General features: G+C 41.3%; 1 protein-coding gene across 1 annotated transcript in view; it reads left to right on the top strand.

The window, feature by feature from the left end:
- The window catches only part of LOC130145943 (orofacial cleft 1 candidate gene 1 protein homolog), an 81,842-nt gene extending 59,694 nt beyond the window's left edge, over nt 1-22,148 (top strand). The window contains exons 7-8 of the mRNA XM_056331507.1: nt 17,555-17,643; nt 22,031-22,148. Of these exons, the coding sequence (XP_056187482.1) occupies nt 17,555-17,643; nt 22,031-22,148 (207 nt within the window). The remainder of the gene's footprint in view (nt 1-17,554; nt 17,644-22,030) is intronic.
- Nucleotides 22,149-24,638: the final 2,490 nt, after the last annotated feature.

Raw genomic sequence — 24,638 nt, 5'->3', positions numbered from 1 at the left:
CCTGCCACCAGTACATGTTAATTTCCTCTACAATTTTAGTGAATCTCAGAGATGCTTTCACATGGCTACAAAATAAAATAATATTTATCATATTGTTGAATCTGTACGTCTGGGGCCCCCAGCTCTAGCAAGCAAGGCTCTGGTGTGGTAGGAACCTTACTTTTGAATAGTTTTTATATATAGTTCAGGTGTGAAAGTTTTTTGTATATCTTGAAAATAGGCCTGAATTAAGAACTCCTCTTCAGCAGAAGCTTTGTTTCTGGACTTGCAAATTAAGGTCTTTATTGTAACTGAGATATGTTTCCTCATTCAGAATCTTAAACAAACCTCAGACTTATACCTTTTTTATAGTTAGTTATGTCTGGGTCAGGAAAAAACTCTTATCAAAACAGATGAATTCTGAACATATGGGTTTACTGAATAGAAAGTGTAGTTATTCATTTTCTCGTAGTGATGATTTTCAGGCAATCTTCATTTTTGGGTCTACCAGGAGTGAAAGTAAGTGAAAATAGCTTCAGAATCATGTAGAGAAATAAGAATTTTACAAAAAATTATACCGAAGATATACTAGGAATGTCAGAAATAGTATTAGCTAAGCTATGGTAAAAAAATAACATAAGAGTCAGAATGTTTGCCGGGGGGCAGGGACCCCAAAGCTGCAAAATTAGTCTTTCAACTCAGTGTATAAAAGGAGATGATTTAATTATCCAGATTATCTGTGTTTTCCCAGGTGATTCTGAGCTTGGATTGTGAGTCACCCCCATTGACTGGGATGTCTGCTTCAGTCTGTAAGCATGGGGAAGACATACACGGGAAAGTGATATGAGAGAAAAGTGTAGTAAATGGAGTATAGAGAAACAAGAACTTCCTAAAATACTCATAGCAGCATCTTGGACTTCTAGAGTTCACAAATAGTGTACAAACAAGTATGTTCTGGCTTTGTAGAATACTGAATTGCTTATCCTCATATTTTTTTTTTTTTTTCCCCTTAATAGATAATTAAACTACCACAGGATTCAGATAAGCAAAGTAAGTGTGATATGCATCTTCATCTCCCACCTGAGCTTCTCACGTATTCAAGCATTGCTGAAAAGAATGGTGTCTCAGAGAAGGTTGAGCAGTCTGGACCACAAGGTGATAGATTCAAACTTTCATGTTTATGTTCAAGCTTTCATTGAAGAAACCCATAGTTTCATTTTAATGCTGGCTAGTCATTATTGTTCTTGTTAAGCCAGATTTTTCTCATTCAGATATTGGTCCAACATGTGTTACAGCAGGAGTACTCTGATTCTTTTTATTATTATTGCTTAACTTTGCTTTCAGTTGTGAGCAATTTAAACTGGCCTCTCTGCTGGGGGTGAAACTTTTCATGCTGGCCTTGGCTTGAGGCTGAAGAATGCTTGGAAAGTTGCTTATGACACCAAACTTACAGGAAGAAAAAAGAAAGAAAAAGTAGTTATGTTTTTGTCTAATTATTTCTGGAAGAGCTCTAGCACCTCCCTGGGCTACAACAGGGACTTCAGATTTGGCAGGGAAGGTAGTTCTGGCATCAGAGGCATGCCTTATGCTACCCCTATGAAATTCCATTAAGATTCAATCAAGTGGTAACCCATAGGAAAGACAAATTATCATTTGCTTATGTGCAGCAGACCTCCCCAGGAGCTTTCTTAAAAAATTGTTGAATGTTACTTTTAGACTGAGCATCCTCCCTGGCCTCTGTGTGTCTCCTGGTGTAGCTGCGCTGAAGACGTAATTGGCCATATTGTAATGGACTCACAAATTGCTCCTGTTAGAAATCCAGGAATGAGAAGAATGGCAGGACACTGCTGTTGGTTTTTCTTTTTTGGCATGTGGGATCTGACTGCTATGGCCCAAAATATTTTTTTTTTAGTATACAGACATTCCTATATTCCTTCTTGTTTAATGAACTGAGGGATGCGGCCAACTCACAGGTTGTAGTGTTTGTTTGAATATTATGCGCAGATCTGAAACAGAGATTTAGTATTTCAGGAAGAGGTTCCTCAGGCATTTGAGAACATCAGGGGTGATGCACTGTAAAAGGCATCGGAGGAGAAAGAGGAGGATATTGGAAGGAAAAAAAAGAGCAGCAGATAAGTGATAATCATTTAGTGTGGTGCATGTGCAGCTCAGGTTGGAAGCATAACACGAAAAGAGGTCAGTAGAAGTACTTTTCAGACAGTCAGTGATGGTTTAGGAGATAAAGAAAATGAAGTTTGCCCTGTGACACTTTCAGGCTAAGCAGCAATTGCACTGTGATCAAAAGGCTTTTTATATAACCACCCTGATATGAGAAGCATGGAGGCATAAATGTACATTGTACTGAGTAGTAAGGTCCTTTTTGTTGCCATATATCTTCTACACATCTGCTAAAGTGCTTAGAGATGCAGCACAAAACCATGAATAGCAGATCCAAAAGGTGGAGTTGCAGCCAATTTTTCTCACTAGTGAAGTGTCATGGACAAGTTCTTAACAAATCAGACTTGTCCTTACCATTGTTTGGCCCTACCATCAGTCTTCCCATGCACGTGTACACACATGCACATCGACACTGCAACTAAATAGGTCACATGTCTGGAAACACATAGAAAAGCTCGTGATACTCAGATTGAGAAGTCCAGAAAGACTGATTTCCAAGAGCTGAGAGCACTAGTGTATGCCCTATTTTGCACGCAGACCTCTGAAATACGCTGATCATGGAAGGTCTGCAATTTCAGTGTCAAACAGATCTGCACTAACAAGATTTCTAGGAGCAATTTTTGATATTGTTTATATTTATTTATTTTTCTTGGAGCCTTCTTTAAAGATATTATTAGCTGCTAATATCCCCCATGGGTTTGTTTTTTAATGTATCTATGCAGTGCTACAGTATGCTGTTTCTGCTGGTGATATGTTGCTAAGAGATTTAATAATGGGTAAACAAACACAACATGTGGTAATCCATTTCAAATTAAAAGTTTATTAAATGCTAGCTTGATGACTTTCTGGCTATTTACAATTAAAGGAGCAAACCTTAGAGAACTGGAGATCACTTGGTGAAAATCACGACTTCAACATTTCCAACAGAAAAATGTGTTTATGATCTGTGGCAAGCTGTCACACATCGATATGCTCTATAAATGCTGTATTATATCTGTTAAACCACCAAAAATGGGGGGGGGGGGGGAAGCTCTGTTAAAGTGACATTAAGGCTGAGACACAAACCAGGGAAAGCAAGAACAGTCTAAATGAAGACTGGTGCTCTGTAACTCACATTGCTGCAGTAGTCTAAATAGTGAGTGATCTTACATATCGATACCATATGTGGTGCTGCAACATATAAGCAAAATAGAGCAGGTTAGGAGATGGTGTTTTAACCTTCACTTCAAATTTGTCTTGGTTTTAGAAGTCTAAGACAGAACCTCCGTATTATTTCCATTAACTCCAGGTTACATTATTCTTTCAAACCACGGCTCTGTGTTGGGCTAGGTATGGCTCTTCGCTGCTGCACACGATCTCTCTTCCAGTCTACAACGCAGGGGAATGCAACTTAATACCTCCCATCCCACCTCCTTTGTAGGTCACAGATGCACATTATCAGATCTCGTGTGTGTCTCAGTCCAAACTGTATGTATTCTTTTGAAGTGGTATTCCATGAGAGGTTCATGGAAAAAGACAGCTTCTGCGTTCACGACCACCATCCTTCAGGTTTTTTTTTTTTAAAACCTCTGTTGATCTGTTGCCCCATTGAGGGATCAACAGTCCCTGTCAATGAATAAATGACAATTTCTCCATGGAATTCATTAGCTATGGTTGTGTGGAAGGTGGTGACAACTCTTAACAGAAGCAGCATAAGTAGCAACTACCAGATGCAACTACCAAATCTGATGCAACTACCAGAAATGTCACCTTGTTAGGCTTGGATCTAAGTAACTCAGTCTTCTAGATGCATGAAAACTTCAGAAATGTGGCTTTCCATATAAAACACTAAATACAGAAATTCTTCAAGAAAGCACTCTTTCTCACTGTGAAATTCACAGCAAGATCCCCTTTGACTTTAGTGTCCATAAAAGGAAGAGATTAACATGCAAAATGTCAATGTAACTCAGTCTTTTTTGAAAGTGGCAGCTCTTTTGTCTTTGGAAAAGTGGCTGGACAGCACTTGTGTATTTGTTCTCTTTTAGGTCAGACTCAGACTCATTTGGGAAGTGTTACTCTCTGCTTGTGGGAACATTCTTCCAAACGCTTGCTCTTATGTCTAAGCTGTTGCTCTGACCTGACATGCAAATGCGTATTTGTGCCTATCAGAAATGGGGATCAAATAAAACAGGCCACTAGCAAACCAGGGGTGATTTTATGCTCTGTAGTTTGTGGAACCAAAGGAAACCCTTTTTCATTCTAGCGACTTATACCTCTCTAATATTGGCCAGTTTGAAGTCCTGAAGTTATGGTCAGCACTGTACTAGCATGTAATGATGTGCACTCAAGACCTAAAAAGGGTGATTACAAGGGAGAAGGTGGAAGAGTTGCTGAGGAGGATTAAGATACTGAAACAATAATATATTTTTATTTTTATAGTGGCAAGTTGTGTGTGCAGTTTTTGCTCAAATTACAGCAGAAATCACTACCTGTACCTAAATAGGCATGACCAATTGTACATCTCTTTAAGCAGAAGTTATCCCAAGAAGTACAGTGTGAAATCCAGACGGGAGTTCTGCTTAGCCTGGCTGTGTTGGAGGAGAGGTGTTAACGAGGCAAGATTTTCAAGAAAAGTGTTCAAAGGTAGCCAGGCTAGTTTGGTCCCAGCAGCAGGATGATCTTGCTGTAGTAGGGCTGTGACACAGGCTATATTAGCTTAGGTACAGTGATGTGTTAGCATGATTACGCTGCTCTCAGTATCTGGGCTAGCAGAAGTGTTTGCTGCTGCTGCTTTGCTGGGTAGGTTTGTCATGTAGAAAGACTCCCACTACCTCAGCTGCCTTTGGACTAAATACTTCCATACAAATTTCCTATGTGTCTGTAATGTTGTCTTTCCAGAAACTCTGCTTGTTCCTCATTCCTCCCTGCTGTACTGTACTTTGGGAGTGTAAAGAAAAAAGCAACTAGGCTGTCTGAAAAGGTTTTAAGGACACTTATTTTCGTACAATGAACAAATAGCTCATTTTTTTCCTAAACTTTATTTTTCCCTCCCCCTAGAAGGTTTACTGTCTAACTGCAGCACATGGCTCATGTGCCCTATGCATCAACCAGAAGAAAAGTTAGAACAGCTGAAATGTTTTCAGTTCCCAAACTATGAGTTTATAGCAGAAATAAATGTTATACAGAAGGACCGTTTTCAGGAATACAGATTATCTGGTTACTGTACAATTCAGAGCATTTTTCAGTCTGTCTTCTTTCTGTCTGCCTGCCTGGCTGTTAAAAATAAGGTTGGTTTGTACCACTTGGTTTCGGCAGTCCTTGAGACTCGCCAGAGTTGTAAAGCTTTAAACAGTTGCGCAGGTCTTTAATTGTAAATTAGTTTTGACAGGACTGCTAGGCAAAGGCCTGGCCCAGCCCATCGTGATGCTAAGCCGACAACCCCTTACTGCTCCTGGAGCAAGGAAACATGTGGAAGGAATTGTTCTTTTACATTTCACAGCTTGTCATTTCCTCTGCAGGGCAACCTCTGACCTCCCCGAAAGATCCTGACACCCATAAGGGAAGTATTCCCACTGTTGTAAAGGAAGTGGAAAAGCAGTTTAATACTGCGAAAGGAGGAGAAGCGTGTGTGTCAGAAGAAGCTGGGAGGAAAAGAGACGAGCTTAAAATGCTTCCAGCAGGTTAGGACTTTTATTGCATTATTTAATTTACTGAAAGTTTGCAAATAGATCTGCTTGGCGTGTGTGTAAATACCTCCATCTCCCTTCCCCCTTGCTTGTGATACCATCTCATCATTATTTCACTAGGCAAAGGAAGCGATGGAGAAGTTTAAATCAATTGTGAGGGATCAAAAGCAGCTTAGGTGAAAAGGTACAGAAATGGTGGGCTCCCCTGTCTAAGAAGTATTTGTAGGCTAAATGTGTTAGTAATTACAAGGTGTGTGTGGAGTGCACTGACAACGTTAGATTATGGCTGGTGTTTCCGTGACATTTTTACATCCTTTCATTTTATTTGGTCATTTATATCCATGGATCACAACATGTTGCTGTTAGGTGCTTGGGAAGTATTTTTTCTTCCTGCAACATGTTAATAGCAATATCCTTTGTTAATTGTGCTGAGCTAAATTACATAAGAGTGTTTGCCTGTATTAACATCAGGTAACATTAACTTTTGGGATGTGGGGTTTCTTTTGAAGGCAAAGCCTTGCAAGTTGCACTGTGTGGTTCTTTCTATTTTATGTTATTTTTTAAGTCTGAGAATTAACGCAAGCCCTAGGTCCTCTCCTAAACTCAGATGCCACCACGATAGCCAGAGGCAGATTCATCATGGCACAGGGATCTGAAGGTACCAACGTCACAGACAGCCACCCCCACTTAGTAACCTGGGTAGTGAATTGTGCTTTCCATCTCGCAAAAGGAAAATGACTGTGCAAGCACAGATACTGCTGCTGCCTGCACTCCCCTTCATACCCTCACCCATGCATGTGCCCTGGCTGAGCCAAGACCCCTGGTCACTTTATGGATGTTTAGGATGAACAGGCAAGATTGAGTAGCTGAGGCAGTGGAGAGGGTACTGGGAGCTGACCTGAGATCTACAACTGTGCCCATTGCTCCTGACTCTCACGGCCACCACAAACCAGGTGAGGGTCAGCTTTCATTTTAAGGGAAAGGGCAATTCTCACTCCCTCAACCAGTGTGTAGAGAGAGCTGAAAGTGCGAGTGAAAAGAAATTAATTCCTTCTTTTGAAAGGAGAGAGTGACTCTCCTTCGGTACCAGGAGGCTGTAAGTCATGTTTAGACATTGAACTGAGAAATACTAAGTAAGAGATAGTAACCTGAGGTCTGATAGCTGCTTCTTATCTATGTAAACAGTAGTTTGTAGTCGTCTTCAAGTCTGTGGGCTGCCTGAAATTATGCAGTAGAATTTTGGATGCTGATTTGAAGCTAATTGACGTGCTAGCTTTCCTTTTACAGCAACTGTTGTGGTTTAACCCTGGCTGGCAACCAAGCACCACGCAGCCACTCACTCACTCCCCCCTCACCCATAGGATGGGGAGGAGAATCAGGAAGGGATGTAAAACTCAAGGATTGAGATAAGAACAATTTAATAGGTAAAGCAAACGCTGCACACGCAAGCAAAGCAAAGCAAGGAATTCATCCACCGCTTCCCATGGGCGGGCAGGTGTTCAGCCATCCCCAGGGCAGCCGGGCTCCATCATGCATGATGGCTACTCGGGAAGACAAACACCATAATGCCGGATGTCCCCATCTTCCTTCTTCTACCCCCAGTTTATACACTCAGCATGACATCATATAGTATGGAATATCACTTTGGCTAGCTCAGGTCAGCTGTCCTGGCTGTGTCTCCTCCCAGTTTCCCGTGCCCATCCAGCCCTCTCACTGGCAAGGCCCAAGAAACTGAAAAGTCCTTGACTTAGTTGTTGCTGGGTAATGTTTATACTAAAACCATCAGTGTGCTATCAGTATTGTTTTCACACCAAATCCAAACCTCAGCACTGTGCTAGCTACTAAGAAGAAAATTAACTCTATCCCAGCTGAAACCAGGACAGCAACCCATGAAATGTATTTCAAAAACCATTTCTTTGGAGCTGTCCTTCTCTGTTGACTGCCCAAGAAGACTGGGACTATGCATCTGCTGTTACAGGTACATCTTTTGAATATGTCATGTTAAGCAGGCACAAATAGAGGTAGGAGCTAGTATGGCATTGTGCTTATTCAGGATCCATAAATGCTGAGTATTGATGTTGACCATCATAGATGTGTAAGAAGTAGAATAAAGAGCTGGTGTCAATTTTTGTTTAATGGTGTTGGTGACAAAAGGTTAAACACCTTACAGAAAAAAGCAATAAAAATTTCCTATCTTTCAAAGATTCTCAATACACATCCTAATAAGACCAACACTTCATTAGCATGTCTTTTCTAGATGTTGGTCCTTCCCAGAATGTAATCACAGCCCTAGTTTAGCCCAACTTTTACATAGTGGAATCTGCTTTGAAGAACATTTAATCCATTTACCCAGCATTAGTTGTCCAAAGCAGTTTAGAATACTCACAGTATTTAAAACATGAGAAATGTGCATGAACAAAAGTTGTTTCAAATAATGTTTAATGGTATTTGACATTTGCTTTTGGCAGCTTTTAAAAGTTTTGGCTGAATTCTTTTCCTTGCCCACATTTAGATGTTTCCACCTTTCTCAAACCCCAGTTATTATTTGTGCAGGTATACAACTATTCCTTCTACTCTTTTCCCCCCACCCCTATCACTATTGCTTATCTAGGTCTAAAACTACCACACTGAATTTTTATTCAAATTAGTTATGTGGAGTTTGGCAGAGATCCAATACCAAACAAAGCATTTTTAGAGTCCATGTTTTCAATTCAAGAGGGTGCCTTATGAATACCCTGAAACAATGCAGTTACAGAAGTGGCCTGATTTTGAAAAGTATTGAATTACTAAAACTTTTATCAAAGCAAGGTTAGATTCAAAGGGCATTGTTTTGCATCATCAGAGGATCTGACTCAGTATACTCTAAGAGATAATACTATAATCTACTGAGGATTTTAAAAAACAGGTTGTGTATAGAAGGGAGTCTACCTGAACTACAAGCAGATCTCCAATGGCTTTCATCCATGGATTTGAATTAGGTGAAAAATATTTTGTGTAATTATCTTTATTCACAAGACAACAGAAGTTTTACTTGATGAGCTCAATTTCTGGTACTTGCTAAGTCTATTACATGTTAATTTAATGCAAAAATTTGGTTTCAAAAGGCACATCACTAAAGCACAGATTTTCTGTGATGGAACACTGTCAGTAATGTAACCATTAAACTCAATATCTGCACTCAGAACTAGGGAGGGAAACACCTTCATTTTTAAAACCCTGGATAATTTCTGCAGAACCACATATAAACTAGCATTTATACTGTAACTGATGTTTAATTTGGTGCTTCAACAGTGCCTGCATTTTCCTCCCCACCAACGCTCATCCCAGCAGGCAGCTGCTTCACAGCTTTCCTCCCATGTGAAGCCTGATTTATTTTTTCAAAGCCCCCAATTATGCATGTACCACAGTAAACCCCCTGGAAACACGTAAAATGTTTCTCACAAATATTGTTAGTCTGACTGTTACAAGCAGCTTTCATTCTGCCCATTTTGGGGTTTAACACCACTTCTGTGGTTCCTTCAGCCCTCTGCTCTGTCACCTTTCTATGGCACACCCGGAACAAATTTCTAGCCCCTGATTTTCAAACCTTCCAGCTCAGGATTCTTTCACTCAATGTCTGTCTTCTAACATCAACTGAATGCTGAAAATTAGATATTAAATATTAATCTTATTTAACATCTTCACTTCAAACCCCTCTCTGCATCGGTGGAAAAAGTGTGGGAAGTGAATTGTGTCCTTTCATGACATCAAAAACCATTTCTGTTTTAACAAATCTTCAGAATAACACCTAAGCAAAAATGATATCAGGCTAACTGAGGTGTTAGTACACTAGCAGATAACACTCAGAAATGTATTAAAAAGATATTAAGATGTCTCCTTTATATCAAAATACCAAACATAGAGACAGCTTCATTCTAATTTTATCATTACCTTTGGAGAAAAAGTTTTTTGTTTGTTAAAACACACTTGTGTAGGTGAGAAATGGTTGTGTTGAGAGGATTATATTTATGCTCACAGCCACTTCTGAAACAATTTCATGAAAATGGGTGACCCTTCCATGCAATATTTCTCACCATACTGCAGTGAGATTCTTCTGACATGCTGTTTGCCTCTACATAACAGTCATATGCAGATGCAAAAATAATTACCTAAACCAAAACCCCCAAAGCTATTCTCATTGGTAGTTCCTCATGGATGCCACTTTAAAGGCAACAAAGTTATGTTTTTAAATGAAGATTTCTTGCCCTTCATTTTTTTTACAAGTAGAGCCTCAGATAGCTGAACCTTCTCTTTCTCTGCTGGTCTTTTCCTCCTCTGAGCAGGACTGTGTAAAAGATTGTGTTGATTCTTGCAGATAGGATCGAGTTTAGCTCCTGCTTACAGTTGTGCAATCCACGTAATCCAAACTCTTTTCTTTTCTGACTCTCACCGTGCTGTTTGATTTCCCACAGGCCAGGGTATTACTAGGGAGGGAGTCCAGATAGGATTTTCATGTTATTTTCTGTTTCTGTGCTGTAATCTAATCAAGCTGGTGATTTCTTTGTCTGCTACCCCACTGCTGGATGGCACCACTCAAATTATAGAATCGTTTAGGTTGGAAAAGGCCTTTAAGGTCGAGTCCAACCATAAACCTAGCACTGCTAAGTTCACCACTAAGCCATGTCCCTCAGCACCACACCTACATGTCTTTTAAACGCCTCCAGGGATTGTGACTCAACCGCTTCCCTGGGCTGCCTGTACCAGAACTTGACAACCCTTTCAGTGAAGAATTTTTCCTAATATCCGATCTAAACCTCCCCTGGCCCAACTTGAGGCCTTTTCCTCTTGTCCTGTTGCTTGTTACTTGGGATAAGAGACCAACACCCACCTCACTACAGCCTCCTCTCAGGCAGTTTTAGAGAGTGACAACGTCCCCCATGAGCCCCCTCATCTCCAGACTAAACACCCCCAGTTCCCCCAGCCCCTCCCCATCTGTGCCCCAGCCCCTTCCCCAGCCCCTGCCTGGCTCTGGACACTCTCCAGCACCTCAATGTCTTCCTTGTAGTGAGGGGCCCAAAACTGCACCCAGGGTTTGAGGTGCAGCCTCACCAGTGCCCAGCACAGGGGACGGTCACTGCCCGGGTCCTGCTGGGCACACTATTGCTGACACCAGCCAGGGTGCTGCTGGCCCCCTTGGCCACCTGGGCACGCTGGGGGCTCATGCCCAGCCGCCTGCTGACCGCCCCCCCCCCCGGCCCTTCCCCGCTGGGCAGCTTTCCAGCTGCTCTGCCCCCAGCCCGCAGCGCTGCGGGGGGCTGTTGTGACCCAAGTGCAGGACCCAGCACTGGGCCTTGTTAAGCTTTATGCAATTTGCCTTGGACCATCAGTCCAGCCTGCCCAGATCCTTCTGCAGAGCCTCCTGCCCTCCAGCACATCAACGCTCCCCCACAACTTGGTGTCATCTGCAACCTTACTGGGGGTGCACTCAATCCCTGCATGCAGGTCATTGATAAAGATATTGAGCAGAACTGGCCCCAGCACGGAGCCCTGGGGAACACCACTTGTGACTGGCTGCCAAATGGATGTCACTCCATTCACTACCACTCTTTGGGCTCACCCATACGGGAAGTATTTTACCCAGCGAAGAACACACCTGCCCAAGCCATAAGCAGCCACTTTCTCCAGGAGAATGCTGTGGGAGGTGGTGTCAAAAGCTTTACTAAAGTCTAAGTAGATAACATCCACAGCCTTTCCCTCACCCACTAAGCAGGTCGCCTTGTCACGGAGATCAGGTTTGTCAAGCAGGACCTGCCTTTCAGAAACCCTTGGTGACTGGGCCTGATCACCTGGTTGTCTTTGTATGTGCTGTGTGATAGCACTCAAGGTGACCTGCTCCATAACCAACCCTATCACCGAGGTCAGACTGACAGACCTATAGTTCCCCGCATCCTCCTTCCAGCCCTTCTTGTAAACGGACATCACATTTTCCAACTTCCAGTCAACTGGGACCCCCCCAGTTAGCCAGGACTGCTGGTAAATGATGGAAAGTGGCTCAGTGAGCACTTCAACCAGCTCCCTCAGTACCCTTGGGTGATCCAATCCAGCCCCGTAGACTTGTGTGGCTCTAAGTGGTGTAGCAGGTTGCTGACCATTCCCCCTTGGATTGTGGGAGCTTCATTCTGTTCCCTGTCACTGTGTCCCAGCTCAGGGGGCTGGGTACTCGGAGAACAACTGGTATTAATATTAAAGACTGAGGCAAAGGCAGCATTAAGTACCTCAGCCTTTTCCTCATCCTTTGTCACTGTGTTCCCCCTTCGTCTAATAAGGGTTAGAGATTCTCCCTAGCCCTCCTTTTATTGCCAATGTATTCATAGAAACATTTTTAATTGTCTTTTACAGCAGTAGCCAGATTAAGTTCTAGTGGGGCTCTGGCCCTTCTGATTTTCTCCCTGCATAACCTCATGATATCTTTCTAGTCCTGCTGAGTGGCCTGCCCCTTCTTCCAAAGGTCATAAACTCTCCTTATATTCCTAGCTCATCTTTTGACACATGGGGGTGGCCTGCTTCTGTGTCTTTCAGATTGCCTTCCTGAAGAATGTCCAGTCCTCCTGGACTCCTTTTTCCTCCAGGACTGCCTCCCAAGGGAGGCTCTCAACCAGGTTCCTAAATAGGCTGAAGTCTGCCCTCAGGGAGTCCAAGGCAGCGGTTCTGCTGACCCCCCTCACTTCTCTGGCAACAGAAAACTGTCATTTCGTGATCGCTGTGCCCAAGGCAGCCTCCAGCCATCACATCACCCACGAGTCCTCTGTTCACAAACAACAGGCCCAGCCAGCGCCTTCCCTCGTCGGCTCACTGACCAGCTGTGTCAGGAAGTTCTTCCACATGCTCTGGGAACTTTCTAGACTGTTTCCTCTCTGTTGTATTGTGTTTCCAGCAGACATCTGGTAAGTTGAAGTACCCCCGAGAACAAGGGCTAGTGATGGTGAGACTCCTCCCAGCTGCTTATAGAATATTTCATCTGCCTCTTCATCCTGGTTGGGTGGTCTATAATAGACTCCAACCATGATACCTGCTTTGTTGCCTTCCCTCTGATCCTTCCCATAAACACTAAATCCCATCATCACCATCGTTAAGCTCTAGACAATCAACAGCTCCATACTGTTACGGGCTACAACATACATACATACAGGGTTACTCCACAGCCTCTCCTTCCTTGGCTGTCCCTTCTGAAGAATTTTTAGCCATCTGTTGCAACATTCCAGTTGTGTGAGCCATCCCATCATGTTTCTGTGATGGCAACTATGTCATGGTTTTCCTGCTGTGTAATGGCTTCTAGCTCCTCCTGTTTGTTGCCCATGCTGCGTGCATTGGTGTAGATGCTCTATGGGTGCCACCACCTTTTTGGGGAGGAAAGCCCTAATTCCTAGGTGATTGTTCTCAGGTGCTTCCATGGTTTCTAACACATCAATACCCTCAGCTTCTCTGCTGCCACATGGATCTCCAACCTCTACCTCCACTGAGACTGAAGGACCTCACCAGCACATTGTCCCTCAAACATTGCTGTGCTGCCCCTAGGCTGATCTCTAGCGAGCCTGGTTTTATCCCTTTCCCCCTTCCAACCCAGTTTAAAGCTCTTTCAGTGAGCCCTTCTAGCTCCTGTGCATGAATCCTTTTCCCGCTTTCAGACAGGTGTACCTTGCATGTTGCCAGCAAGCCTGGTGTCATGTAAACTGACCCGTGATCAAAAACCCCAAAATTCTGCCGGTGACACCAGGCTTGGAGCCAGGTATTGATCTGCTGGCTCTGCCTGTTGCTTTCCTCACCATTGCCTGCAGCTGGAAGGATAGAGGAGAACACCGCTTGTGCTCCTGATCCTTTAACCATTCATCCCAAGGCCTGGAAGTCCCCCTTGATTGCCCTCAAACTTCTTGCTGCAAGTTCATCGCTGCCTACCTGAAAAATCAGTAATGGGTAATAATCTGTGGGCCATACCAGGGTAGGAAGCTTTCCCTTCCCACCTTTAGCCTGGGCCCCAGGGAGGCAGCAGACTGCCCTGAGAAGTGGGTCCACTCTGCATATCGGGCCTCTTGTTCCTTTCAGAAGGAAGGCTCCTGTGACAATGAATCTTTTTTAGTTTATGGAAGCAGTTTTGTATGCAGGGGGTAGTGGCGACACCTCCGTGGTAGATGAACCATTGTCCTTGTTGTTCGGTTCCACTTGTAAAGCCTCACAGCTGTTACGCAGGGGCAGGTGGGGTGGGCACAGAGGGGACAACCTGCTGTGCCACGCAGGAACTTGTCACCATGACCCCCTGTCCCTCAAGTTACTGTGTTCAGCCAGGTGGAGAAAGGACAGAGATCCTCTGTACCATATGTCCTGCCTGCCTGTTGAGCCTCTCTCAGGAAGGTGAGGTGCCATTCCAGTGATCTGTCCTCTGTCTTGCACCCCCTGATAGCCCCCAACCTCCTCACCTCCCCCGGAGCTGCCAGACTAGAGCCAGTCTGACATAAACTCTTCAACAAATAGTGGGGTCCCCAGTGTTTAGTGGTGTCCTTCGAATTGCTGGTTTCATTCTACAGATCCATTCCTGTTGCGCCACAGTATTTGTTACAGAAGATGTAACCAAAGAGGATAACTTCCAGACTGAATGCAGAGGATAAAAATGGTTATGTTACACTCTACAAGGATTAAGAAGTAGTAAGACATACTGTCCATTATTAAAGGTCCTACTATTGCTCTCAACTACTGGCCCAAGAAGGCTGATGCTGAGAGAGGTAACAGATTAACACTAACATTTTAGTTTCCAGCCTCTTTCCATCCAGTTTTAAAAATGCAGGTCTCAGCTGAACTCAGGGACTTGGTGCAGGTGACACTTTCTTTGTATCCCCTACCAGGTGTGAGCTGTGTAGCATCTAAGTTGTTTTGTTTGGACTTAATATCACCAAGAAATAAGACTGCTCTGAGGGCTGTCAAGGTCTGGAAGCAAACTCCATCTCACCACACTTTCCCAGATTCAGGCATTACTCTTACCACGTCCATTTCACAATGCTGGGGAAAAAACACCACCCATTTTTTCCAATTTTTCTTATACAAATGTACAGCATTAAAACTATTCTGCTGGATTTATTAATTCCTGATCACAGATTTATAGCACTGGATTAAGAATTTTATTATCTTTTTCCAGGCTCTGGCATACTCACATTTTCCTACTCTTATGCATGTGTGTGTTGACTTCCAAATAAACCTATTGTCAGAGAGTTTACACTTGCTATTGTACTTTTATCATGGCTATGATACCTGTCTTTGATCATTTTTGCTTGGTGCTGTTTTCTCCTCCTCAAATTGTTCATTTTTATCATGAATGGTATTATGTTGCCCTGTCAGGGAACAAAATGTATTTTGAGTCAATTTACTAAAATAGTCACTGCTAAGTGCTATATCTGGACAAAGTTGACACCTCTGACATTTTCTAAAATGGCAAAAATAACTGTATTTAAAGTATGATTTATGGGTACTGTATGTCAAAGGAGTTTCTATGTTATTACAGTTTCTGATGCAGCCATCCCAGCTCCTTCAATGAACAAATTGCTGATAGTGCAGCTAATTAATGCTTTATTAGTTTTCTGTGGTCAATTATAAAAAGTTATAAAAAAGTAAAATGCAATTTAATAATAAAGAACTGTGTGATTCTTGTTTTTCACAACTGCTTTGTTTGGAGCATGTGGAAGAAACAATTTCTACATAGCTCAGTTTTATAAGACACATTTTCCCCACTAACTAAGAGCAACTCCTATGATTAAAAAGTAGATTGGAGTCTTTAAATGTCTTTCTGATTGCTGGCCTCTATTAAAAACTTCTTAAAATAATAGATATGTTTAATTCCTCAAGCCAAAGAAAAATTATATCATCCTAAGTATTTTCTATATTTATTATATTGAAGAGACTTGACTACAGAGAAAAAAAGAGGAAGCAAAATCTCTTGTATTGCAAGTTTTAAATGTACCAGGCTAAGGTTTACTTAATTAGAACCTCCAGGCAATAAAGGAGCCCTTTTTTAAATTCTGTGAATCTTAATATGCTAAATAATGCAAAGCTTCAACTCTTCAAGCATGAGACACACATCTGGCAGCTTAACATTTAAATTACAGAAAAAAAACCACTTCAGTAGTAATTTTCATGAAGAAAAGAATGGGAAATGTATTACAACTAAATTTAATTTCTTTTTAGATTTTTCATCCTGTCTAATTGCAAGCATTTCCCATCTTCTCCTTTATTTATTTATTTTCATACAGAATTTTTCTGTAGTTTTTATTGATCGTTAATTTGAGCAGCTTCTTACTGTTACAGCCATTGAAGAATTACATTGTGTTTTTACTTAGCAAAAATTGTTCAGAGAAATCTATGAGGAATTAAAGTAATGAGCTCACTGGTATAGAAAGAAAAGAGCATTCAGAGCCTTACAAATAAAATATGAAAAGAGCATGTCATGATTAAATAACAAACTTGAGTTCCTTCTCCCTCCCATTTCTTAAATGTAGACCATTATTGCTTTCTTTATTCTTTTTATTGTGCTGGTTTTTTTTGGCCAAGGTAATTACTGTTTTATTCATTTGCCTCCAAAAACATTGTCAAAGTCTTCATTATTTCAGCAAAGCTGTTTAGAAACCCATCTTAGTGAGCCAAAATTAAAAAAAAATTGAACAACAAAGAAAACCACAGTAACCATCTTTACAAAGGTACGTTTATATTTGAATGTCTGTTTATGGGTTTGTACATGTATCACATATATGGGATATGAGGAGACAATCTGAACAATTTGAAGGTGTGCACACATGCGACATACCCAGCAGCTGTACGTTACACGGTTTCACTGATCTCGGTAGATGTCTTCTTTCACCACAGATGACGTAAATACCTCGTCCGCTATGAATGCTCAGCGTATACACACCTATACATGTGTATACATACGGAAATTAAGAAAAAGAAAGATATTCATAGGTACATACACAAACACACAGGCTCAAAGCTGTGACGTTGTATATGTGTATATTGTATATCTACAACTATAACACCTAAGAGCAGAGTCTGCCTGTACTGTGATTTTAAGTATACTCGGTGGTCTTTCACTAGGGAAAGTGGAAGTAACTGAAAAAAAGTAGTGAAATAATTATTAAGTGTATTTTTAGCTTATCCTCCATGTGCCGTATGTTAAGAAGTGCAATACAGACCTTTTGTTTCCATCGCACCATTGCTTCCTGTGATGTGGGAATATATTTTTGTTCCTTCCACAGGTCACTGCTTTTCAGGAGTCTGAAGGATACACTACTTGAGTAAACATTACTTAGAAGACACAAGTACATTGGATCCTGTGCCTCATTCGTGATCCACAACCATGCCCATACAAGAAAATGAACTTCTCTTTTCTGAAGAAGATACCTTGGGGTGTTTAAATAGCCTTCACTGTTGTTGTTCTTGTGTCTGTTGTTTGTTTTTATTCCCCCTGTCCTTCTTATCTATACAATTGTTATTTTCAGCACAACAGTGTCTGAAGTCTTGTCTGCATTTATCAACCTAACGCTTCTGTAAGGCAGGAGAGAATTAACCACCTATTTATAACTAGGACAGAGAGGAAAAGATAATCTGCCTGGAGTCACATGGAATCTTGGTGGGAGAGGGAACAAACCGCGGCTCCTTCCTTTCCAGAGCCTTGTCTTATGCACTAATACAAATCCACTTTTTCTCCCCCCTTACAGATGGTGATTTTCACCAAGATTGCTGTGGCAGTGCAGATGAGTGCTGCGGTTTGTTTTGGCAGAAAGAAGGCCAAGGAGGACATCACAAGGTACTGGCCTTGATCTTAATGTCACCATCTCCCTTAAATCACATGGTGAAACCATTGGAGCTTCTACCTGTGCCGTTTAGGAATGATTTGGAGGCTTGCGTCTTGTTGCTGTTTCTTTAATTTATCACAGTGAATTTTGTCATTGCTACTGTAGGGCTTCATGTGGCCCCAAGTATTGCTGTCTCCTGCATAGATCTATAGGGAGCTAATCTCTCCAGCAGTTTCAAAGGAGCAGTAGGAAAGACCATCCAGTAATCAGACAACAGGTTGTGCTGCAGGATGATATTATTTCAGTAATGTTTAAACACAATAGATTTCCTATACATCTATAACTTTCAAGCTCTCATGTCCTTGTGCAGAAGACCTCTACCATCAGATGCTTTTATTATCCTTATTTGTAGTATCTCAGTCAAGGGCATAATTAATTTGTGGACAAACGTTGCGACATCAGTACAAGTTACTGAGAAATCACATCTGCATCATGACAATGCTTTCTGGGTGAGATACTACTGGAACTTTCCAATTTGATGCAAATATTGACAACTAAGACACAAAGAAGACTTTCTATTCCTAAGAATTGCTTCTACCTGCATTATCTGTTCTAAATTAGGTATTTTTCCAAAGAAGGATGCAGTTTTTTTCTAAGTGTTACTCCACTTCCCTCCTTAGATCAGCATGGCTGCAGTGAATTATAACTGCAAAAAAGAATATTCAAATTAATCATTCTGGCAATTTGTCTCACCCTGTTCTAGATGTACTTTGAAACATTTTTAATGCTTTTAATTGCAAATGGAAAAAAAGTCATCATAGCTCTCGGAGTACTCACAAACTTGTGTACTATGCGTTTTTATCTGTATATGTACTGTGGCACAAATACTCAACAGCCTGGAAATATTATTGCAACTTTGAGTTTAGTAGTGTGATGCTCCACATATAAATGAGCAAAACCAGACTGGCCAACTGGAAATTCCCTCCATTTTAAATGACTAAGTTTTCAAGGGATTTATTTCTTTAGGGAGGTAAGGATAACTTGGACAAACCAGACTTGTATATAAACATAACTGCAGATTTATGTGTGCATGCACATGTGTTTCTAGCCCTATATCTATAGGAAGACCAATTTAAGGACTGATGGAGTGGGTGTGATGGGCAAAGCAACCCAGCCCATGGGAGTGGCAGAGTGAAATTCGTTTCCTACAATCCCATAATAGCACATTGCCTTTGAACAAAATGCCATGCTCTTATAGGAACCTCAGCTGTGGGTGGCTCTCAAAGCCACATTAAAGTGACCTGGTTTCAGTAAGGTGCGTAAGCCCATGGGTAATTCAGCATTGCCTAGTCCCTTTGGACGCAGCGAAATTACTCACAAGCTTACAGTTATTGACATGTTTAAATAGATTTCTGAACTGAGCCTCTTACGAGAACACGTCTGCACAAAAGAAATGTGAGCATATGAAATCTTCTTTCAAAGGTTGTAAGAACCCCTCTTTTTTAATGGGATGAGTGAACCCTAATGTCCAGAGAGAGCCTTGTTTTAGCATGTTACAGATTTAGACACTTGGGCTGAATTATGTAATTTGGGCCTACTTGTATCTCTGGAACAGAAACCGTCTTCTAAAATAATTTTATACAACAATCATATATTGGAAACAATTACAGACTAATGTAAAGAACAGATTTAAGGCAGAAAGCAGAAATTCATATAGTGGATTATTCTCCTCACTGTCCCTTTTCTTTTTGTAAATAGAATTTTTTTATTTTATTTCATTTTATTTTTTTTTTTTTTTGTAACAAAAGCAAACAGAAGGACTTCTGGGCCTGATGACACCTTTTTGAGGAATATAGGATATATCAGCCAAACTAAAGGTGTTATTGTCTTGCCCCCTTGCCCCCATACTCATCTATGCAAAGGAGTTGCAAACAGTCTCCCACTGGGTATCCTCTGAGTGACAGGAATTAGTGACAACTTAGTTTTTGTTGCAATGAGTGTACACACCGTTGCATGTATTGAAGATAATGAATGGTGACTATGAAGGACATAATGATCCCAGTCAGTGACTTCCAAGAGAAGTAAAATATATTCTGTGGCCATAATCCCGTCCTCATGTGGATGACTGAGCTTCTCCTTTTGGACTTCAGACAAGATCAAGCACAGCCTCAGAGAAATTAATTCATAATACTCTTTAACACCTTTGGAATTTATGTCTTAAATAATGTTTTTGTATCTACTTTGCCCAGGCATAGTTTCATGGAGACTATGTCAGTGCAAGCAAGGTGCTTTGCACACACTACCCGCTCTGCCACCTTGACTTTTTCTAGGGAATTAAGTTGGTGCTATCTGTAGCTGCTTGGTCTTAGTATTTGAAAACAGCTTTGAGCACGCTACCCGCTTCTACTCTGCCTTAACTATTCGTGTTTACATAGGATTGCTTTTTGACAATATATTCCGTTGCTTGTGGCAGCTTTTCTAGTGACTGCTGAAAATACAATGATTGTATCTTGTTTACTGATAACCATATTTAGCATTATGTAGGTATGGATATGAACCTCTGTCTGTTATGTCCATGAGCCTTAAATTAAAATTCAAATGTGTATGAGGTCTATGTAATCCAAGCTTCAAAATACACATTTGCCTTTTAGAGCAAAATGGTTTACTGAGTTAAAAAAAAATAAAAATCTTTGTAGTTTTCATAATTAGCAAAATATTCAGTGATGTGACTACATCCAATGCCAGCGCTGTGTTCCTTGAAAACACTGAGATTTTTTTGAGATCTACAGAGTAAACTTGGATGTTTTGTTCATTGCAGATTTCATAAATGCAAAAGTCAAATAGGACCTTAAATCTTTTAGGTTAGCTTCTAGGATAGGCTAGAAAATTTCAACCACTTGCTCCATAAAATTTGCATCAGGGGATGGCAAACCAAAATTTCCCTTTGTGGTTACTTCTAAACAGTATAGTTACCATCCCCCTGTCTAAAAGAAAGAACAAAAAGGGAGTCCTGTTTCTAGTTTGAACATAACAGGATTTAACTTTCCTTCCTTTGTTCTCTTGGGGCTTGTTCACTAAATGTGAACAAACCCTTTACAGAGTTTGGTATCATGCCTAGGAAGGTATTAATAGATAGCTTCATGAAGTCACCTGTAAATGTCTGTTTGGCAAGTTATGACCTCATTGTGTCTTTTGGTGGAAGTGATGCTTGGTGCTCTGTCCGGGGGTGATAACGCTGAGCATGTGAGAAAACCTGCTGGTCGCTCCAGAGAGAGGCAATGCCAGTGCTGAATTGGGCCTTGTGTGTACAAAAATATTATTCCAGAGATGAGCACAGGTTAGGATTCTGTCCTTTGTAACTCAAGGAGTAGTTTAAACCAACATAAACTGGTACCAGCACTGAAGGATGCAGTACTGTCCCTCTCTTCCCTTGTGCTGGCACCAGTGCAGGATGGCCTGGATCAGAATGGGTCCAGCTGAGACCTAACCCAGTTAATAAAAGGAAAAGTAAAGAAGGAGGCCAAACAGCATTAATTCTCTTCCCAGATCAGTTGCCTCTGTGTGTTTTACTATGTGGATGTCCAATTTTGTGCTGATGGAGCATGATGTGCAACACAGGAAAAATCGAGCAGGTAGAAGGCTGGATGATGACTTCTGGTGTCAGCCTGAGCTTATGTCTCCTTGAGAGGGTCTATCAAACTACAGCCTTATAGGAACAATAAATACTCTGTGTGCAGCCCCACAAGTTAAGAAGGATGTGAAGGTCCTTGCATGCATCCAGAGGAGGACAGTAAAGCTGGTGATGGGGCTGGAAGGCATGTCCTGTGAGGAGTGGCTGAGGACACTGGGTTTGTCTAGTCCGGAGAGGAGGAGGCTGAGGGGCACCCTCATCTCTCTCCTCATTGAGGAGGGGAAGCAGAGAGGGAGGTGCTGAGCTCTTCTCCCTGGGATCCAGCGCCAGAACACCTGGGAATGGTTCAAAGTTGCACCAGGAGAGGTTCAGACTGGACATCAGGAAGCATTGCTTTACCATGAGGGTTGTCAAACACTGGAACAGGCTTTCTGGAGAGGTGGTTGATGCCCCGAGCCTGCCAGTGTTTCAGAGGCATTTGGACAATGCCCCTAACAACGTGCTGTGGCTTGGTCAGCCCTGAGCTGGTCAGGCTAGTTGGACTAGGTGATTGTTGTAGGTCTCTTCCAGCCGAAATAGTCTAGTCTGTTCAATTCTTATGTGTTTTGATCCAGCTTTGCCACTGCTGTTTTGCAGATTTGTTACAAAGTGAAGAATAAAACAAAGCTAGAAGTTCAAAACAGGGTAAAAGTGGCAGCTCTTACTTTACTAGCTGTGCTCAGCTAATTACCTTACCATTCTAACTTGTTTTTTCTTTTTATTTTAAGGTCAACTGGAATAACCCACCTGACCAATGTTATCAAGAAGAATCAGGTCCTGAGAGCAATGCAAGCCCAGAAGAAGGGAAAGCGTCTGCAGAGAGCAATTTTTGCTTGCAGGAGTTAGAGAAATATACTTTTTCTGTGTGGTAAGTAATCTCAGCAACAAATAGTTTCACAAGCCAAAAGTATGCCTTGTTATTCTTGTATTAAAGAGGTATCTGCATTCAGATGAATGTTGTTGGGCTGAAAAATCCAGCACATAGCTTGACAGTCACCTAAGCAATGTCAGTTTGTCCCCTTCGTGCATAAATGTTATGATTATGATGTCATATCCTATTTTCCCACAGAGCTCATTTTTCTGTGTGTGTGCTATTTATTTCTGTAAATATTAAGGATTTTATTTTCTGCTTTTGGTCACTGTGGCCCCTGGCCTTATTTACAACATGTAGATGGTGCCTGAAGTTCAGAATTACTGATTTCCTCATACTGCCAATAGAAGTTTACAAATCGTTGTGAAATAAGGAGAAGGTTTATTTCACCTTCATAGATTAGGGATATGAGGTACGATATTTCTAGCGCTAATAAATAACCAGAGACTTGGATTTTCTTTGACTCCTTAGTATTATTTATGATTGAAGTTGATTAGAAAAAAATTGGAAGTGGTTTTTGTGTTAGAATGCAGTTTTGACATTACTGCATTGCTTTGAGACACTGTGTCAGGGGAAGAAATTAAAGGATTTCTAGCAAAATATTGTCAGGATTTTAACAGCAGTACACTACCTTTCTTGGGTATTACTTTATTATTAATTTTCTCTGTTAGAAAATACACGTATGGGTAATGACTTAAAATGAAAAGATAAATCAAACTGAAATTAAAAAGACTGCATCAAAATCAAATCTCGTCAGTTACTCATAATTATTTTTCCTGGGATTTCATCTTCTAGGTAATTGCAAAAGTTGGACAGTTATTTGTAATCAGTAGAAAACAATGAAGACTCAGTCCTTCACTAAATGAAATGATTTGACAGTCTTTCATGTAACTCTGTATTATATTTTTGAATGTTCAAAACCCAGCTGCAATCTGGCACCTATGGTCTTCTGCAAATCAGCCCCTTGAGTTTCAACTAAAGCATCCAGAAAATGAGCATCAGAATCGGGTGGATGTCTGTGAAAATTTAGTTTTAAATGACTTCCCTATCAAAACATTTGAAAGCAGGATTATCTAATCAGGCAAGTCAAGCAGCCTTCAGCATCACTAGTCTTGTTATTCCTTGCTTTCACTTGCCACATTCACTCGGTGCCTTTAAAGTTTCTCAGAAAGTTGGGTAAAGACCCTACAGACACAAAATGCATTTTCACTGCAGAAATCTGAACTCAGCCCTATAGGTGGTCAGCCCTGAGTATTGCAGGAGGCAGCAATCAAGTGGAAAAATAACATACAGTCATATAATTAGAATGCCATAATTCTGCTGAATTAATAGTGGTTATTTTGGAAAATTAAGGACTCCCCCATCTTGGCCACAATTTAAGAATAGTTTTTAAAGTAGCAGTGTTCATGCAAAATCTTTGCCAGCTCCCACTGTTTTATTTTACCTACCTCAAATTAAATCAACCAAATCATCAACCCTTCCTATCTGAAGGTGCTTGCTTTCTGTGGCGGTAAACTTCACTGTCACTCTTCCGCGTCTTGCCAAGTTACACTGATACCATTAATGTTTCAGGTCAGCAGCACTGATTCTGTATTCTTTTCAAAGTTCTTCAGCTTGGAAGTGTTGGGAAAGGGGCCCAAGTCCATCCTTCCTCAGCGCTGAAGAGCTCCTGGAGCAGTTGGTTCTGGTCACTATCCCTGCAGCAGCTGGCCCCAAGCTTTGAGGCCTGTGGCCTGTGCGATTGCACAAGGTGCCCAGAGGAGCAGGGTGAACAGGCATTTGTCTAAATCGGCCTGCACCTTGCCGTCTGATTTGGGGACCAAGAAAAAATGATGGTTTTTTCTTCCTTTTGCTTTTCCTTTTCCTTTCTGCATCCTTTCTTAGGAAGCCCAGTTGACTTTGGAGCTCCATGCCTGTGGGGGACACTGGTTTTGCTAGGGTTCCCTGGATGGGGCAGAGGTATGTCTGAGCACAGTAAGTTACAGGGCATGAACACTATATTTCTGGTAGGAAACAAAGGCTACAAGGCATGCTTCATAGTGACTGTGCTGCCTGCACTCCTCTGAAGACAGCCGAGGCTAGTATTTTATTATTTCAATATGCTGTTCTATCTACTGCCTCTGCCATCCTGTTTGAAATAAGAACAGTGTTTTTTTAAATTTACTTATTTATTAAGTGAAAGTCCTGTGAAGATAGAACAAAACAGAATTTAGTGAGAATTTCTTTGCTTTCCACTTTGCTTGTTGTAAAACATCAACTTTATCAGAGAGAAAAAAATAGGAAAACAGATTACTCCACTCTTGGTCAAATAATATAGATATTACACTTATCACACCATGTAAAGAATGTGTGCCTAATAATATATTTAAAAAAAAAAAAATAGTGTGAATTCATTTTCCCTATGTGATTGAAGGACTATCCAATACCTTATGAGTTGTTAGTTCCATTTGTTACCATACCAGCAT

Source organism: Falco biarmicus, chromosome 3 (assembly GCF_023638135.1).
Source record: "Falco biarmicus isolate bFalBia1 chromosome 3, bFalBia1.pri, whole genome shotgun sequence".
Classification (NCBI taxonomy): Eukaryota; Metazoa; Chordata; class Aves; order Falconiformes; family Falconidae; genus Falco; species Falco biarmicus.
This window is presented reverse-complemented; position numbering and strand designations above follow the sequence as displayed.